This window comes from Scyliorhinus torazame, chromosome 1 (assembly GCF_047496885.1).
Source record: "Scyliorhinus torazame isolate Kashiwa2021f chromosome 1, sScyTor2.1, whole genome shotgun sequence".
NCBI lineage: Eukaryota > Metazoa > Chordata > Chondrichthyes > Carcharhiniformes > Scyliorhinidae > Scyliorhinus > Scyliorhinus torazame.
Window position 1 is genome coordinate 291,875,132 of NC_092707.1, and position 19,128 is coordinate 291,894,259.

Genomic DNA, 19,128 nt, shown 5'->3' on the forward strand with positions numbered 1-19,128 from the left:
GGGAATTCATTATCTAGCAGTTTCTGTTTTCATTTTGGAGGAATGAGTTCTGATCTCCTTTGCTTGCGATGATATCACGGAGTAAAGTGGTAGAACTGTTGGCAGCAAATGCAACTCAATACCAATCAAAACCAATCGAATTAAACAAGAATTAATAGATAAATTATACTTCAGCTTCTCCCTACTTGCTCAACCAAAACCCCACAATTTTAAATCTCCCAATTGGCACTCCATTTAACCTTGTATGCTCAAAAGGAATAAAATCCCAGGTTCATCACTCTCCACACAAGTCCTTGGTATCATTCTGATAAACTTCCTCTGTAGCTTGTCCAAGTCTCAGCATCCTTTCCATAATTTCACACAACTGAGACATAACTAGAGATATGCAAATGCTTAAAATGGCTTCCAAATGTCCTAATTTGTAGTCAACTGTCCCATAGGCTTTTAATGACCTAAACAACTTACCTTCTCCCCTTTTAGGTTTGTGAATAAATATCCCCAAATCCCACTGTTCTTGCACTCCTCAAAATAATACAACATCAATAATAATACCAGTTCTTTTTAATTTTCCCCAAAGTGCATTACTGAGGTGATTATTTTTGCCAGGTGCATACCCACTTCTCTTCAATTCTGCTACCATTCTGCTTACATTGCCAAGTTTTGAATCATATGCAAACTTCAAATGAAAGTCCAGTTTGTTTATATACAAGAAAGGCAACTAGTCTAATACTGACCCCTGGGGGACCATACTGCATTATTCTCTCCCAATTAGAAAAAGTATCAATTCACCACTACTCTTTGCCTTCAGTTCCTTAATCAAGCACTCAGTCACTAATTGCATAAACAATTTTCCAAATGAGTCTGTTGTGTAACATCAGATGTCTTTTCAAAGTTCATATACAAGGCTGCCCCTTATTAACTCATGCTTTCCAAGCAAGAAATAACCTGGTTCTCTACTTTGGGGTCTAGAAGTTCTTCTACCACTGACATTGGCTAAAGTTACCAGCTTTATTCATCACCTCTTTGTTGAACAAGGATGTCTATCACGGCTCACGTCAGGATTGAACGACTAATCAGAGTTTCTGCTACCTCCACCTTAAGCTTCCCTCAAATCTAGGAGGCATCCCATCCGAACTGAGTGAAGGCAACCTATTTGATACATTTCTATCTATTTTCGTATTATCTACTTCCCTTTCTTTTACTGCAACATAAACATACTACTTTTTTTTTTAAAGTCAGGTGCAAAGTACTCATTTAGTCCCTCAGTCATGACCTCTGCCTCCACAAGATCATCTCTTTTCTTTAGTCAATTGTGTAACTTATTCAAATATTTATAAGAATTTGGATCAGTATTATCCGCTCAAACCTGTTCCAAGATTCAATGAGATTATGGTTGATCTGGGATCTAACTTTATTCCCCAATGTTATCCCATATTCTGTAACAACTTTGGCGAATAAAAAACTATCAATCTAGCATCAGTTGCAATTTTCCACAAAAAAAAAATTCTGCTTCCTTTATAATGTTTCCTAATTTGATACCTGAAAGATCTGATTCTAATGTTGGACTTTGCCTTCCATTCTTAAGACTCCAACATTTCCTCTTGGACACTATTCTGCCTGGATTTTGGTTGCAGTCTGTACTGGATTTGCCATTTTGTGTTAGATTTTTGAAATTTGCCTACAATTTTGCTCCTCTTCTGCTACTATGTACAAATAACACAAATGGACAGAAGATGTCTTGCAATTTGCCAAGAATCAGTATCCTAGACATGCATAAATAGAACATTCATATTTCAGTATTGAAACATTCAAAAATCAAAACCTTGGATAGGACAATTAAAACCTCTGGCTTCATTTTAGACAGTGAAAAAAAAATGCAGTTCAGAAGACACTGGAACCAGTATTAAGCAATAAAAGCAAGGGAAGCGATCATTTTGCTTAATTATGTTTCTGCTAGAGTAATCCAGGCCTAATCGCAGGAAAGGAAAAAAAAAAAGAGACAAAGTCAACCCAAGAAACAGACTGCAGAGAAAGAATTCACAATTCAAGGAACAAATTTAGTTCAAAGAGCTCAAAAGGAGCTTTCTTCCTTTACATGTTATATTGAGTTACAATACTACATGCAAACCATAATAATGGCTCAGATCCAAGTGCGACACACTACAAAAGCAAATGATCTAATGCTGAGCCATGTGCATGGTTGGCAACTGACGTTTGGTAACCAAAGTGAATCCACAGTAACTTCCGTGTTGATCTAACAGACCCAATTTTCAAAAGTGTAAGGTGTTAATCGAAACTGGGATTTGCATCCCAAAAAACTGAGCAATGGTATTGGTTGGCGGAGGCAGTCATGGTCCAGTCAAAGGAGAGCATGATGGAGACAGGCTGGCATGGGCATGAAAGGATACAAGATGAGAGGAGAAGCAATAGGCCCAGACTGGAAGGTGTGCCCCAGTGGTCGGTATTAGGGCCACTGCTTTTCTTGATCTAAATTAATGATGGAGATTTGCGTAGGTCGGACACTTCCAAAATCTGCGATGGCACAAAAAACTGGTACTGTGAACTATGAAGAGGATAGACAGGCTGCTGGAATGGGTGAACATGTGACAGTTGATATTGAATCAGAGAGGCTGCTGGAATGGGTGAACATGTGACAGTTGATATTCATGCAGAGAAGTGTCAACGGAAACATTAGTAGAAAAGGTGATTATAAACTAAAAGGTTACAATTTGAAAGGGCGAGGACATGGGTTCGATCCCGGCCCACTGTCCGTGTGGAGTTTGTGCATTCTCCCCATGACTGCGTGGGTCTCACCCCCTCAACCCAAAAAGATGTGCAGGCTAGGCGGATTGGCCAAGCTAAATTGTCCCTTGTGGAAAAAAATAGTTTTAATTTATTTTTTAAAATACAATTCAAAAAGGGGTGCAAAAGCAGAGACTTGGGCGGGGGAGTGCACATGAACAAATCATTGAAGGTGACATGTCTGGTTGAGAAAGTGGCGAGTCAACTAAAAGTGGTACAGAGAGCCCACTTAACAAGAACCCGTATGAGTAGGTTCTTCCCAGAGGTGGAGGATAGGTGCGAACAGCGCGAAGGAGGCCCAGCCAACCATGCCCACATGTTCTGGTCTTGCCACAGACTTGCGGGGTACTGGGCAGCCTTCTTCGAGGCAATGTCCAAAGTGGTGGGGATGAGGGTGGAGCCAGGTCCGAAAGTGGTGGTCTTCGGGATTATCAAACCAGCCAGATCTATTCCTGTGGAGGAGGGCGGACGCCCTTGCCTTTGCCTCCCTGATCGCCCGCCGTAGAATCCTGTTCGGCTGGTGGTCAGCAGCACCACCCAAAGCTGCAGACTGGCTGTCCGACCTCTCAGAATCTCTCCAAATGGAGAAAATCAAATTCGCCATCCGAGGGTCAGACGACAGCTTCCACAGAACGTGGGAGCCATTCATCCAACTGTTCCGGGACCGGTTTGTGGCCAACAAACAAGCAGAGGAATAGCCAGGTAGCCAAGAATCAGGCGAAAGTAGCCGAGGCACGAGAGGGAGAGAGAGACTGGGAGAGGGGGGAAAACAGCTAAACCGAAGAGGAAAGAAAGGCAAATCATAGGAGGGGGCAGAAGGGGGGGGGGGGGGGGGGAGAGAAAGAGAAAGAGTGAAGAGACAGGGAACAATAGAGGAGAACCAGGGAGGTGGGGGAATGATAGCCAGAAGGACAGCATGGGAAAGGATAACAAACGTGGCATCTACAGGAACAGAGAGCAAGGAGAATACAGGCGAAAGACGGGACGAATGGCTGAAGCGGAAGGGAGCGCAAGACGACAACAGCAGCGAGATCCGTCCGCTAGAAGCAAGTGACAACACCAACACCAGATCCATTTGTGTTTTGCCCTCTGTAATTGTTTCTCCGGCACCCAAATGTATATCTCCTCTCCCCAGTCTCCATATTGCCAATTGTACAGAGTTGCTGCTGTTGAGCTGGTACATAATACCTTACCAGTTACTTTATTTTTTATTAATACTTTGTGATATTCTGCTGCAAGCAGTCAATCTTGTTAAAGAAAATTAATACCTGAAAAATGAATCGGAAAAATAAACTCACTCACCGGTGCCTTCTTGTCGATGGGTTTGATGACAAATTTCTTGTCATTGAAGGAGATATTGCGGATTTCACTCCACGGGAAACCAATCTTAGGTGTTAGTCTAAATTTAAAAGATGATTTTACTTTCCAGTCTGGGCTTCAGCTGAACTAAACATTTCATTCCATACATACTAAACTAAGAACTGCACATTCGTTACATTGTACCTAGATGCACCTTTGGTACATAATATTGGTGGAAATACTATTTAAAACAAATTATGAATTCCTATAATTTATCAGAACTGACATCAGAAACACAGGTTTATCAAGATAATTGTGATTTTTCGGAGTCTTATTACCAGGTTATGTCACAGAACAAAAATTGGAAAAAGGTGCCACAAGGACATAACAAAAACTAGGTCTTGCATGAATTATAAAGACTGCACATCAGGAATGACCGAATTGAATTACACAATTGAAACCACTTTGAATTCCTTTATTCTCAACAACATTCCATTACTAGATTGGCATTTTTCTTAGAGAAAGAAAACGATCCTCAGGTGGAGCACAATTCCGGGCACCATTAGAGAAACACGAGGAGGGGGTTAAGGAGTGACTTACGATCATGGTTTCAGAGCTGAGAAATTGCAGTGCATGGGTAGACTGGAGAAGCTAGGGTTGTTTTCCTTGGAGCAGAGAGGTTAAAGTAGAAAAGGTCAAGAAATTTGATCGAGGTGCAAGAAATCCTGACGGTTTTTGATGGTATAAAAAAAAATGGTTCCAATTACACTGATTAATGGTGATATAATATTCTCAACCGGTTTCAAATATTCTCAAAAAAGGGAATTGGATAATTACTTGGAGGAAAGTGCAAAGATATGGCAGAAATGAAACAAACTGGAGTGGGACTAACTGGATTATTCTTCAAAGGGACCACGCAGACTCAATCCGTGCTCTACTGATGATTAAGACTCTATGGAATCAAGATGGATAGATGGATCACCCATGATCTAATTAAATGGTGAAACAGGCTAGAGTTCAAGGATCTACTTCCATTTCTTATGCTTGAAAGACATTGAGTTCTTAAAACTATTGCCCTCAAAACTTTGCTCCCATAGTGTCAGCCACAGATAAGACAATCTCCGATCATTGCCGTGTACATCTCCCTCCAGTGCATGTACCCCTTAAGTGCAACAAGCTCATGGTTTTGTCATTAAGATTGAGACTATCTGCTCTGCTACTTCCCTCCTTTCTCCTCATCCACAAGACTAAGCATCCTCCAAGGACCCCCCAAACAACCCCAGTTGTTGCCCGGAATTCTCTTTTTCCCAGTTTCTCTTTAATTCCCCATTTTACCTTCTCAAGAGCTCATTTTGTCTATAAGACTTCTCGGTTTTTTTCAACCACATTTCCACCAATCTCATCACCCAACTTTGGTCTTGGCCCCCATGCTGGCTGATATTAACAGCTCTCTCCCTTCAGGTACTACCCCATCCCATTCAAATCTGCCTTCACCACCCCACTCTTAATTAAAAAACACACAATTGACCTCTCCAACATTGCAAACTACTGTCCCTTCCTCAACCTCCCATCTTCTCCAAACAACTTGAATGTGTTGACAACTCCCAAATCAGTGCAGTTTTCCCAAGCTATCATTAACAAAATGGTTAAGTCACAAATTACATGCAACTGGAACCACAGTAAACCATCTGCTTCAATCTCTTGACCCACCTGCAGCCTTTGACACAGCTGACTACACTATTGTCCTCCTATGCCTCTCCTTCATCACCCAGCTCTGTGGAACTGCTTCTGCTTTGTTCCATTCTCATCTATACATTTGTAACCAGAGAACCTGCAATGATTTCACTAACTCCTCCTTCCCAGTTACCTTTGGAGTCCCAAATATTCTTGGTGCCCCATTTCTCATTTACATGTTGCCCCTAGACCATCCAACAAAAAAAAAAAACATGTACACTGTCCATGTTCAAACTTAAACAGCACTCTTTTGATCCTCCATCACAACTTGTTTGAAATCCATTAAGACCACCTAATTTCACCTCAATAATACCTGCCAGCTCTCTTTTTTGTCCACCTGAATTGACTATTCCAGTGCTTTGCTGGTCAGACTTCCATAAACTGAAGTTTAGCCAAAACACATCCTAAATTGCACCAAATCCCATGGACTAGCACAGGAAAAAAAACCACTTAGTCCAGTTGATGGTTTTATATATCTTTCATGTCTTGACCATAACACTAGTCAAGACAGCGTAGCCTGAACTTTCCACATGTGCAGGAATTTCAGGCAACAGACCTCAGTCTCCCATCCGGTATGATAAAAAAATAAATCTTTATTCCCTCTTAGAATCTAGTTAGTAGTTTGTTTAAACTATTAATCTAACTCCTGCCTCTAGATCTACTGTTATCAGTTGACTGACCGTTATACGGCACAGTGGTTAGCACTGCTGCATCACAGCTCCAGGGTTCAATTCCGGCCTCGGTGACTGTCAACGTGGAATTTGCACTTTCGCCCCGTATCTGCGTGGGTTGCGCCCGGGGGGTGCTCCGGTTTCCTCCCACAGTCCGAGGTACAGGTTAGGTGGATTGGCCATGCCCCTTAATGTCCAAAAAGGTTACTGGGATAGGGTGGAGGCATGGAGGTAGGGTGCTCTTTCCAAGGGACTGTGCAGACTCGATGGGCCACATGGCCTCCTTCTGGAGTGTAAATTCTATGATTTTATACATAGGCTGATGGCAACTTTTAATTTCCCAATGTGTAGTTTATAGAAATGGCCTACTTTATAGAGAGAAATACTCAACCAATCACTTATTTGCAATATTACATGGATGATTCTTCTCTCCCCCTCCACTCCTCGCCACCAATATTGCCTATCCACTTCCACTTCGCCCGCTGGATTCTCTCTCCAGTCTCACCCAGCTCCATCTCAGGCTTCAGCTCGCTGCTCTTTATCCCCACCCGAGGCTGGCTTTGTTCCAACTCTTACTGCTACTGCAGTCAGGCGTTAGGTCACCTGCTCTCATGCCTCCCATGTGGCACAGTGCAAAATGATCTTTCTTAACCTTTCTGCGATGCACCTTAGGAAATATTAGTTAAATGCGTGCTGTTGGAGGTAGGAGGGGCTTTCCGCAAATCCTGACAGGAAAATAATTAAGTCCTATGCCTCCTGAACAGAGTTCAATGTCATACTAATACATTATCCCGTGGTTGAAGGTTGAAAAACCTGTTCAAGTAGCTATGGTTACACATTGGAACTCAAATAAAGAGAGACATTTCTACATACATCCAGCTGTATACCATAGCTTCCAACCCATTGCTAGCAAATCAAAACATAACATAAATGAAGTTGCTTTTTATACAGGCCCATTCTTCTGAATGGGTATGGACACAGTTGTTTACTCATTCCAAATGAACATGGTAATGCATTGAAGGACTTAAAATTTTTTATTTTTTTTTTAAATCACTTACCGGTCTTCTTTTTCATAGATATTGAGACCCAGAGCATCAACACCCAACCATAAGTCTGTTCCCTTCTTATTTTTGATGTCAAAGTAGTTGACACCATACATTTCTAGATCCTGGGCAATCTTCAGGTACTCTAACATGGCATCTTCTCTGTTGAAGAAACAAAATTTAAAAACAGGCTCATAAATAATAAAGGAGTAGCGCCGGAGGAATAAGAGAATCTTCTGCATATTATGAGCACCAAGTGACCCGTAAGTAAGAGAACACGACATACACTTTATATTTACGTTGGCTAGTGACCTTTCCGAACTTGCATTAAATTGATTAGATGTCAAATAAAGCACCTCCCAGCCATCAGAACAAGCTACCTTAGCATATTTCCAGATACCTTGTAAAGAGAAACCCTTAACCCACTGGTTTGGCTTGGGATCAAACCCAGAAACAGAAACAATGTGCAACGTCAACACCATCATTGGCTCCTTCATGGTTATTGCCAGCACACGTGTAAAACAGAAGACAATATCACGGCAGTCAGACTCTTCTTCAGAATCATACAGATTCTGGCCAGGATTTTCAGCTCCCTTTGAATCTCATCATATTAACTCTTTGTGTGTTGTTAAGTATTGTGATTGGTAAGTAAAATCTTTATTCCTTTCACTTATTCATTATTTGATATTATATTTGTAATCAGTTAAGGTAAAGTGTAAAAATGGCAGGAGATCCCAGACCCGTGTTATGCTTCTCATGCTCAATGTGGGAGTTCAGGGACTCGTCCGATGCCCCTGACTCCTTCATGTGCGGGAAGTGTGTCCAGCTGCAGCTCCTGTTAGACCGCATGACGGCTCTGGAGCTGCAGATGGACTCACTTTGGAGCATACGCGATGCTGAGGCGGTCGTGGGTAGCACGTTCAGTGAGTTGGTCACACTGCGGATTAGGATTGGTGAGGGAGACCGGGAATGGGTGACCAAAAGGCAGAGAAAGAGCAGGAAGGCAGTGCAGGCGTCTCCTGCGGTCATCTCCCTCCAAAACAGGTATACAGTTTTGGATACTGTTGGGGGAGATGACTCACCAGGAGAAGGCAGTAGGAGCCAGGCTCATGGCACCATGGCTGACTCTGCTGCACAGAAGGACGGGAAAAAGACTGGCGGGGCTATAGTCATAGGGGATTCAATCGCAAGGGGAGTAGACAGGCGTTTCTGTGGTCAAAAACGAGACTCCAGAATGGTATGTTTCCTCCCGGGTGCAGGGGTCAGGGATGTCTCATATTGCCTCAGTGCCCGAATCCTCCATCGTGCCCTCCTGGCTGCAGGACATACTGGAGGGGGAGGGTGAACAGCCAGTTGTCGTGGTGTATATAGGCACCAACGATATAGGTACAAAACGGGATGAGATCCTACAATCAGAATTTAGGGAATTAGGAGACAAGTTAAAAAGTAGGACCTCAAAGGTAGTAATCTCAGGATTGCTACCAGTGCCACAAGACAGTCAGTAGAAATTCAAGAATAGTCAGAATGAATACGTGGTTTGAGAGATGGTGCAGGAAGGGAGGGTTCAGATTTTTGAGACATTGGAACCGGTTCTGGGAGAGTAGGGACCATTACAAATCGGATGGTCTACACCTGGGCAGGACTGGAACCAATGTCCTAGGGGGTGCTTTTGATAACACTGTTGGGGAGGTTTTAATCTAAGGTGGAAAGGGGATGGGAACCAGGGGCGTGATTCTCCGACCCCCCCCACCGGGTCGGAGAATCGCCGGGGGCTGGCGTGAATCCCATCCCCGCCATGTTCCGAATTCTCCGCCACCAAAGATTCGGCGGGGACAGGAATCACGCCGGTCGGCGGGCCCACCCCCGGCAATTCTCCGGCCCGCGATGGGCCGAAGTCCCGCTGCTGTCAATCCTTGCTCACCGGCGTGGATTAAACCTTTTGAACGGCGGGACAAGGCAGGCTCCAGAGTCCTGAGGGGCACGGGGCGATCTGGCCCTGGGGATGCCCCCATGGAGGCCTGGCCCACGATCGGGGCGCACCGATCCGCAGGCGGGCCTGTGCCGTGGGGGCACTCTTTTCTTCCGCCTTCGCCATGGTCTTCACTATTGCGGAGGCAGAAGAGACCCCCTTCCCTGCACGGGGATGCAGCGAGTGGCCGCTGACGCTCCCGCGCATGCGTCGCCCGGCGAAGACCTTTCGCCGCCAGCCGGCAGAGCGGAAACCACTCCAGCGCAGGCCTAGCCCCTCAAGGCAAGGGCTTGGCCCCTAAAGGTGCGGAATTGGGGCGGCCCGACGGCGGAGTGGTTCCCGCCACTCCATTACGCCGGAACTCCCCGCCTTGCCGGGTAGGGGAGAATCCCGGCCCAATTAGAAAGTTAGAGGTCAGTAAAGAGGCAGCAACTGAAGCCAGTAAGGCACTAGGTAATAAACTCAATGTGACTAAGGAGAAGAGTAGACAGGGAAGAGATGATGAACGCAAAGGGACAGGTGGTCTGAGGTGCATTTGTTTCAAGCGAGAAGCGTAGCAGGTAAGGCAGATGAATTTAGGGCTGGGATTAGTACCTGGGAATATGATGTTATTGGTATTACTGAGACTTGGTTGAGGGAAGGGCAAGACTGGCAACTAAATATCCCAGGGTATAGATGCTTCAGGAGGGATAAAGAGGGAGGTAAAAGGGGTGGAGGAGTTGCATTACTGGTCAGAGATGAGATTACAGCTGTGATTAAGGAGGGCACGGAGGCAATATGGGTAGAGCTAAGAAATAGGAAGGGTGCAGTAACATTGTTGGGACTTTACTACAGGCCTCCCAAAAGCGAGCGTGAAGTAGCGGTACAAATATGTAGACAGATTATAGAAAAATGTAGGAGCAATAGGGTGGTCGTGATGGGAGATTTTAACTTCCCCAACATTGAATGGGACTCATGTAGTTTTGGAGGCGTAGATGGAGCAGAATTTGTAAGGAGCATTCAGGAGAGTTTTTTTTTTTTTTGTTTTTTTAAGAGCAGTATGTAAATAGTCCAACTCAGGAAGGGGCCATACTGGACCTGGTATTGGGGAATGATCCCAACTAGGTGGTTGAAGTTTCAGTCGGTGATTACTTTGGGAATAGCGATCACAATTCCGTAAGTTTTAGAATACTCATGGACAAAGACGAGAGTGGTCCTAAAGGAAGAGTGCTAAATCGGGGAAGGCCAAGTATAACAACGTTCAGCAGGAGCTAGGGAATGTGGATTGGGAGCAGCTGTTTAAGTGTAAATCCACGGACTTCCGGTTGCGTCAATGACCAGCTAAGCCGCACGTTTCGACGGCTCCAGCTCCAACGGACCTTCGGGCTCTTTTAAGAGCCCCAACGGGAAATCCAACGGGAAATTTTCGCGCGATGAAACCCGGTGTGGGGTGAGTGAATAGAGTTCCCCCCCCAACGAAAGAGGAAAATATCGGCAGCGGCGGCTGCAGCGCGAGGAATCCTCGACAATAGGGACAGAAAGGAATGAGAAACAAGATGGCGGCGGAGAAAGCCCAGGCGACATGGGGGCCCGCTCAAGATGAATTCCTAAGACAGTGTGGAGCTACTAAAGAAGGAGGTGCTGACCCCGATGCTACAGGCAATTGAGGGGCTTAAGGAGGCACAAAGGACCCAGGAGACAGAGCTTCGCGTGGTGGAGCAGAAGGTGACGGATAATGAGGACGAGATCCTGGGCCTGGCGGTCAAAACACAGACGCACGAGGCGCTCCACAAAAAGTGCATTGAAAGGATTGAGGCCCTAGAAAACAGAGCACGAAGGAAGAACCTTCGGATTCTGGGTCTCCGAGGGAGTGGAAGGAGCGGACTGCGGGGCTTATGTGAGCACGACGCTAAGCTCGCTGATGGGAGCTGAGGCCCCTTAGAAGTGGAGGGGGCTCATCGGATCCCGGCAAGGAGACCAAAAGCGGGAGAACCACCTAGGGCGACAATAGTGCGATTTCACCGCTTTAATGATAGAGAAGTGGTTCTGAGATGGGCTAAAAAGGTGCGGAGTAGCAGATGGGAGAATGCAGTGGTACGGGTGTACCAGGATTGGAGTGCAGAGGTGGCGAGAAGGAGGGAGAGTTATAACCAAGCCAAGGAGGTGTTACACAAGAAGGTGAAGTTCGGGATGCTGCAGCCGGCATGACTATGGGTCACGTACCAGGAGAGACTACTTCGAAACGGCGGAAGAAGCATGGACCTTTTATTAAAGATGAGAAATTGGATCGGAACTGAGGGACTGATATTGCAGGGAAATGTTACTGTCGATGTAAATAGAGAAGTAAATTGGGAAGGGGGGGAGACACTAAGAAATGTGGGCGCCGGTGGGGGGGGGGGGAAAGAAGGGACATAGGCGGAGGATGAGGAATGGGAGTGGGATGGGAAAGGGAGCTGCGCCACAAGAGGCGGGTCAGCTATAGAGATGTTCCCGCGCCAGAAAGATAGGCGCAAGGTAGATGGGAGTTCCCCACGCCGGGGGGGGGGGGGGTCAAGGAGTGAGCAGGAGTAGCCGGGGTCAGTTGAAGTCAGCTGACTTGCGGAAGCAATATGGGGGGGAGCAATCACGCTAGAGGGGGGTCTAGCGGGGAGGGGGGGGATAACTGGGTTACTGCTGAAATCAAAGGGGAACTGGCTAAAGAATGGGTGGTCGGGGCTGGAATGCGACACCTGGGGAACGAGTGGGAGCGCGGAAGCGGGACGTGGGACTGGCCTAGAGAAGGTGATGGCTAGTCAACACAGGAAGGGGGCAGGTAGCCCCCTAGTGAGGCTGATCACGTGGAACGTGAGAGGCCTAAATGGACCGATTAAAAGGGCCCGAGTGCTCGCGCACTTGAAAGGACTAAGGGCAGACGTGGTTATGCTCCAGGAGACGCACCTGAAGGTGGCGGACCAAGTTAGGTTAAGGAAAGGATGGGTGGGACAAGTGTTCCATTCAGGGCTGGATGCAAAGAATAGATGGGTAGCCATACTGGTGGGGAAACGGGTAGCATTCGAAGCAAGGAGCATTGTAGCAGATAGTGGAGGCAGATATGTGATGGTGAGTGGCAGGCTGGAGGGAATGGAGGTCGTGTTGGTTAACGTATATGCCCCGAAATGGGATGATGCGGGATTCATGAAGCAGATGCTGGGACGTATACCAGACCTGGAGGTAGGAAACTTGATAATGGGGGGAGACGTCAACACCGTGCTGGACCCAGGGTTAGATAGATCCAGATCTAAGACCGGAAGAAGGCCGGCAGCGGCCAAGGTGCTTAAGGGGTTTATGGACCAAATGGGTGGAATGGATCCATGGCGATTTCTTAGACCAAGGGCCAGGGAGTGCTCCTTCTTCTCCCATGTTCATAAAGTGTACTCCCTGATAGATTTTTTTGTTTTGGGAAGGTCATTGATCTCGAGGGTGGAAGAAGCTGAGTATTCAGCCATAGTTATTTCGGATCATGCCCCACATTGGGTGGACCTGGAACTAGGAGAGGAGAGGGAGCAGCAAGCACTCTGGCGATTAGATGTGGGATTGTTGGCGGATGAGGGAGTTTGTGGAAGAGTGCGGGGATGTATCGAGAGGTACCTGGAGGCCAATGACGATGGGGAGGTCCGAGTGAGAGTGTTTTGGGAAGTACTAAAAGTGGTGGTCAGAGGAGAGCTGATCTCCATCAGGGCCCACAAAAGGGAAACAGAGGCCAAGGAAAGGGAAAGACTACTGGGGGAGATCTCAAGGGTGGACAGGGAATTTGCGGAGACCCCGGAAGAGGGACTGTACAGGGAGACGACGACGACTCCAGACGGAGTTCGACCTTCTGACCACCAGGAGGGCGGAGATGCTGTGGAGGAAGGCACAGGGGGTGAGGTATGAGTATGGGGAAAAAGCTAGTCGCCTGTTGGCCCATCAGCTGCGAAAGAGGACAGCGGCGAGGGAGATAGGGGGAAATTAGAGACGAAAAGGGAGCTGCGGTGCGGAGAGCAGGGAAGATAAACGAGGTGTTTAAGACCTTCTACGAAGGACTGCATAGGTCCCAACCCCCGGAGGGAAAAGAGGAGATGCGGCAGTTCCTGGATCAATTGAGGTTCCCGAGGGTGGAGGAGCAGGAGATGGAAGGCCTGGGGGCACCAATTGGGGTGGACGAGGTTATTAAGGGACTGGGGAATATGCAGGCAGGGAAGGCTCCGGGACCAGACGGGTTCCCGGTGGAATTTTATAGAAAATATGTGGACCTGCTGGCCCCGCTGTTGGTGAGGACTTTTAACGAGGCCAGGGAAGGAGGGTCTCTACCCCCGACAATGTCGGAGGCGTCGATATCGCTAATTTTGAAGCGGGATAAAGATCCGCTGCAGTGCAGGTCCTATAGACCTATCTCACTATTGAATGTGGATGCCAAATTGCTAGCAAAGGTGCTGGCATCGAGGATAGAGGACTGTGTCCCGGGGGTGGTGCACGAAGACCAGACAGGGTTCGTAAAGGGGAGACAACTAAATGTCAACGTGCGACGGCTATTAGGGGTGATAATGATGCCCCCAGTAGAGGGGGAGGCAGAGATAGTGGTGGCAATGGATGCAGAGAAGGCATTTGACAGGGTGGAGTGGGAGTACTTATGGGAGGTGCTAAGGAGGTTCGGGTTCGGGAAAGGGTTTATTAGCTGGGTCAAACTTCTCTATGGGGCCCCAACGGCAAGTGTGGTCACGGGTCGGCAAAGATCGGAGTATTTCAGACTATACAGGGGAACAAGGCAGGGATGCCCGCTATCTCCAATACTGTTCACTTTGGCAATTGAACCACTAGCCATGGCGCTGAGAGACTCCAGGAAATGGAAGGGGGTGATTAGAGGGGGAGAAGAACACCGAGTGTCGCTCTACGCGGATGACCTACTGTTGTATGTGACGGACCCAGTGGGGGGGGGGGGGATGACAGAGGTCATGCAGATATTGAGGGAGTTCGGAGATTTCTCGGGATATAGGCTTAACATGGGGAAGAGTGAACTTTCCGTGATACACCCTGGGGACCAGAGTAGAGGGATAGAAGGCCTGCCTCTAAGGAAAGTGGAAAGAAACTTTCGATACCTGGGGATTCAGATCGCCAGGAGCTGGGGAACCTTGCACAGACTTAATCTGACACGATTGGTAGAACAAATGGAAGAAGACTTCAAGAGGTGGGACATGCAGCCACTGTCATTGGCGGGCAGAGTGCAGGCAATTAAGATGACGGTCCTCCCGAGGTTCCCATTTGTGTTCCAGTGTCTCCCTATACTAATTACTAAGGCCTTTTTTTAAAAAATAGACAGGAGCATCACGAGCTTCGTGTGGGCAGGGAAAGTCCCGAGGGCAAGGAGGGGGTTCCTACAACGTAGCAGAGACAGAGGGGGGCTGGCGCTGCCGAATTTGGGAGACTAGTATTGGACCGCCAATGTGGCGATGATCCGTAAGTGGATGATGGAGGGAGAGGGAGTGGCGTGGAAAAGACTGGAGAGAAAGTCCTGTAAAGGGACGAGTCTAGAGGCGTTGGTGACGGCGCCGCTACCGCTCTCACCAAAGAAATTTACCACGAACCCAGTGGTGGCGGCAACATTAAATATCTGGGGACAATGGAGACGACAGAGAGGTGTGCTGGGAGCCCTGGTGGGGTCCCCAATCAGGAACAACCATAGGTTTGCCCCAGGGAAGATGGATGGAGGATTCCAGAGCTGGCACCAGTTGGGAATTAGGAGGGTGGGAGATTTATTTATAGACGGGACGTTTGCGAGCTTGGGAGCGTTGGAGGAAAAGTATAAGCTGCCCCGGGGAAACTCTTTTAGGTATATGCAGGTGAGGGCGTTCACAAGACAACAGGTGAAGGAATTTCCATTGCTCCCGACACAGGGGATCCAGGATAGAATGCTCTCGGGGGTGTGGGTTGGAGAGGGCAAGGTGTCAGAGATATACCGAGAGATGAGAGAAGAGGGGGAGGAGCTGGTGGGCGAACTAAAAGGAAAGTGGGAAGAGGAGCTCGGGGAGGAGGTAGAGGAGGGTATGTGGGCTGATGCCCTAAGCAGGGTAAATTCCTCTTCATCGTGCGCCAGGCTTAGCCTGATTCAATTTAAGGTGCTACATGGAGCACACATAACGAGAGCACACATAACGGGAGCAAGGTTGAGCAGGTTCTTCGGAGTGGAGGACAAGTGTGGGAGGTGCGGCGGAAGCCCGGCAAACCACACACATATGTTTTGGTCGTGCCCGGCACTGGAGGGGTATTGGAAGGGAGTGACGGGAATGATCTCGAAGGTGGTGAAGGTCCGGGCCAAACCAGGATGGGGGTTAGCTTTATTTGGAGTTGCGGATGAGCCGGGAGTGCAGGAGGCGAAAGAGGCCGATGTTGTGGCCTTTGCGTCCCTAGTAGCCCGGCGTAGGATTTTACGCATGTGGAAGGAAGCGAAAACCCCCAGACTGGAGGCCTGGACAAACGATATGGCGGGGTTCATAAAACTGGAGCAGATGAAGTTTGCGCTGAGAGGATCGGCTCAAGGGTTCACCAGACGGTGGCAGCCATTCCTCGACTACCTAGGGGAACGTTAGAGGGAAGATAGATGACCAGCAGCAGCAACCCAGGGAGGGGGGGGGGGGGGGGGGAGGAGGAGTTTTATTTTATGTTAAATGATTAGTTTACCATGTTGGTTAGTTACTTATTATTAGACTGTGGTTACTATGTTACATGTACTGTTAAATTTTCTTTTTCTTATGTTTGATGTGTAAGGGGAAAAAATTGTGATCGAAAAATTTTCAATAAAATATATTTTTTTTAAAAAAGGGTAAATTCACATTTGAAATGTGGGAGTCTTTTAAGGAAAGGTTGATTAGAGTGCAGGACAGACATGTTCCTGTGAAAATGAGGGATAGAAATGGCAAGATTAGGGAACCATGGATGACGGGTGGAATTGAGAGACTAGCTAAAATGAAAAAGGAAGCATACATAAGATCTAGGCGACTTAAAATTGATGAAGCTTTGGAGGAATATCAGGAACGTAGGACAAATCTCAAACGCGCAATAAAGAGGGCTAAAAGGGGTCATGAAATATCTTTGGCTAACAGGGTTAAGGAAAATCCCAAAGCCTTTTATTTGTATACAAGGAGCAAGAGGGTAACTAGAGAAAAGGATTGGCCCGCTCAAAGACAAAAAAAAAGGGAATTTATGCGTGGAGTCAGAGGAAATGGGTGAGATTCTTAATGAGTACTTTGCATCGGTATTCACCAAGGAGGGACACGACAGATGTTGAGGCTAGGGATGGATGTTTAAATACTCTAGGTCAAGTCAGCATAAGGAAGGGGGCAGTTTTGGGTATTCTAAAAGGCATTAAGGTGGACAAGTCCCCAGGTCCGGATGGGATCTATCCCAGGTTACTGAGGGAAGCGAGGGACGAAATAGCTGGGGCCTTAACAGATATCTTTGCAGCATCCTGGAGCACGGGTGAGGTCCCAGAGGACTGGTGAATTGCTCATGTTGTCCCTTTGTTTAAGAAGGGTAGCAGGGATAATCCAGGAAATTATAGACCTGTGAGCTTGACGGCAGTGGTAGGCAAACTGTTGGAGAAGATACTGAGGGATAGAATCTATTCACATTTGGAAGAAAATAGACTTATCAGTGATAGGCAGCATGGTTTTGTGCAGGGAAGGTCATGTCTTACAAACCTAATAGAATTCTTTGAGGAAGTGACAAAGTTAATTGATGAAGGAAGGGCTGTAGATTTCATATACATGCACTTCAGTAAGGCGTTTGATAAAGTTTCCCATGGCAGGTTGATGAAAAAGTGAAGTTTTATGGGGTTCAGGGTGTACTAGCTAGATGGATAAAGAACTGGCTGGGCAACAGGAGACAGAGCAGTGGTGAAAGGGAGTGTCTCAAAATGGAGAAAGGTGACTAGTGGTGTTCCACAGGGATCCGTGCTCGGACCACTGTTGATTGTGATATACATAAATGATCTGGACGAAGGTATAGGTGGTCTGATTAGCTAGTTTGCAGATGATACGAAGATTGGTGGAGTTAGAGAGTGAGGAGGACTGTCAGAGAATACAGCAAAATATAGATAGATTGGAGAGTTGGGCAGAGAAATGGCAGATGGAGTTCAATCCAGGCAAATGCGAGGTGATGCATTTTGGAAGATCTAATTCAAGAGCAGACTATACGGTCAATGGAAGAGTCTTGGGGAAAATTGATGTACAGAGAGATCTGGGAGATCAGGTCCATTGTACCATGAAGGTGGCAACGCAGGTCGATAGAGTGGTCAAGAAGGCATACAGCATGCTTGCCTTCATCGGACAGGGTATTGAGTACAAGAGTCGGCAGGTCATGTTACAGTTGTATAGGACTTTGGTTAGGCCACATTTGGAATACTGCGTGCAGTTCTGGTCACCACATTACCAGAAGGATGTGGATGCTTTAGAGAGGGTGCAGAGGAGGTTCACCAGGAGGTTGCCTGGTATGGAGGGTGCTAGCTATGAAGAAAGGTTGAGTAGATTAGGATTGTTTTCGTTGGAAAGACTGAGGTTGAGGGGGGGGGAACCTGATTGAGGTCTACAAAATTATGAGGTATGGACAGGGTGGATAGCGACAAGCTTTTTCCAAGAGTGGGGGTATCAACTATAAGGGGTCACGATTTCAAGGTGAGACGGGGAAAGTTTAAGGGAGATGTGAGTGTAAAGTTTTTTTTTTTTTTTTTTTTTTTATACACAGAGGGTGGTGGGTGCCTGGAACGCTTTGCCAGAGGAGGCGGTAGAGGTGGGCACGATAGCATCATTTAAGATGCACCTAGACAGATATATGAACAGGCGAGGGAAGTAGATTCTTGGAAAATAGAAGACAGGTTTAGATAAAGGATCTGGATCGGCACAGGCTGGGAGAGCTGAAGGGCCTGTTCCTGTGCTGTAATTTTCTTCGTTCTTGTTCTATCAGGCCCACACTCTGAATCATCCACCCCCACCCGTCCCCAAACACGAAATCCATCCACAGTGGTATGATGCAAGAATAGCACATAGGACAACTGGCTTCAAAAGGCATGCATGCACATGGTGAGCAATGTTTGTGCAGCAGCTCCACGTAATCTGGGATTTATTCCGACGGTTTGACTTGGGGGTATGGAGGTCCTAGCGGGGGGAGGGAGTCAAGCATGTAAAGCACAGTTCTGGAGGATGCTTGCTACTGGCTACTTGGGGCTGGTTTAGCACAGCGCGGGTTCAATTCGCATACCAGCCTCCCCGAACAGGCGCTGGAATGTGGAGACTAGGGGCTTTTCACAGTAACTTCATTGAAGCCTACTTGTGGCAATAAGCGATTGTTATTATTATTACTGCCAGGCCACAGGCTCCTCAGAGGGAAAGGCAGGTGGGCGTCATCACGGATTAATCGTTTCACTCAAATCGGAGTGTGGGGCATGTTGCCAAGGGCAAGGCCAACATGTCAATCATCAGTAGCCCCACCAGCTGAGACCATTCAGCTGTAACACAATTGACATGCCTGCAGTCAAACTAGTTGTGCCAATATGCCCACTCAAGCATCACCTGCATTTGCAAGTGCCACTGATTGCTGCTCAGCATCTAACCCTTGGTTCACT

At 47.2% G+C, this 19,128-nt stretch overlaps 1 protein-coding gene across 3 annotated transcripts in view; it reads right to left on the reverse strand.

The window, feature by feature from the left end:
• Window positions 1-19,128, reverse strand: part of ezrb (ezrin b) — a 134,499-nt gene that overhangs the window by 40,987 nt on the left and 74,384 nt on the right. For all 3 annotated transcript variants that reach the window (XM_072507535.1, XM_072507527.1, XM_072507519.1), the window contains 2 exons: window positions 7,565-7,711; window positions 4,105-4,201 (listed from right to left, as the gene is read on the reverse strand). In XM_072507535.1, the coding sequence (XP_072363636.1) occupies window positions 4,105-4,201; window positions 7,565-7,711 (244 nt within the window). The remainder of the gene's footprint in view (window positions 1-4,104; window positions 4,202-7,564; window positions 7,712-19,128) is intronic.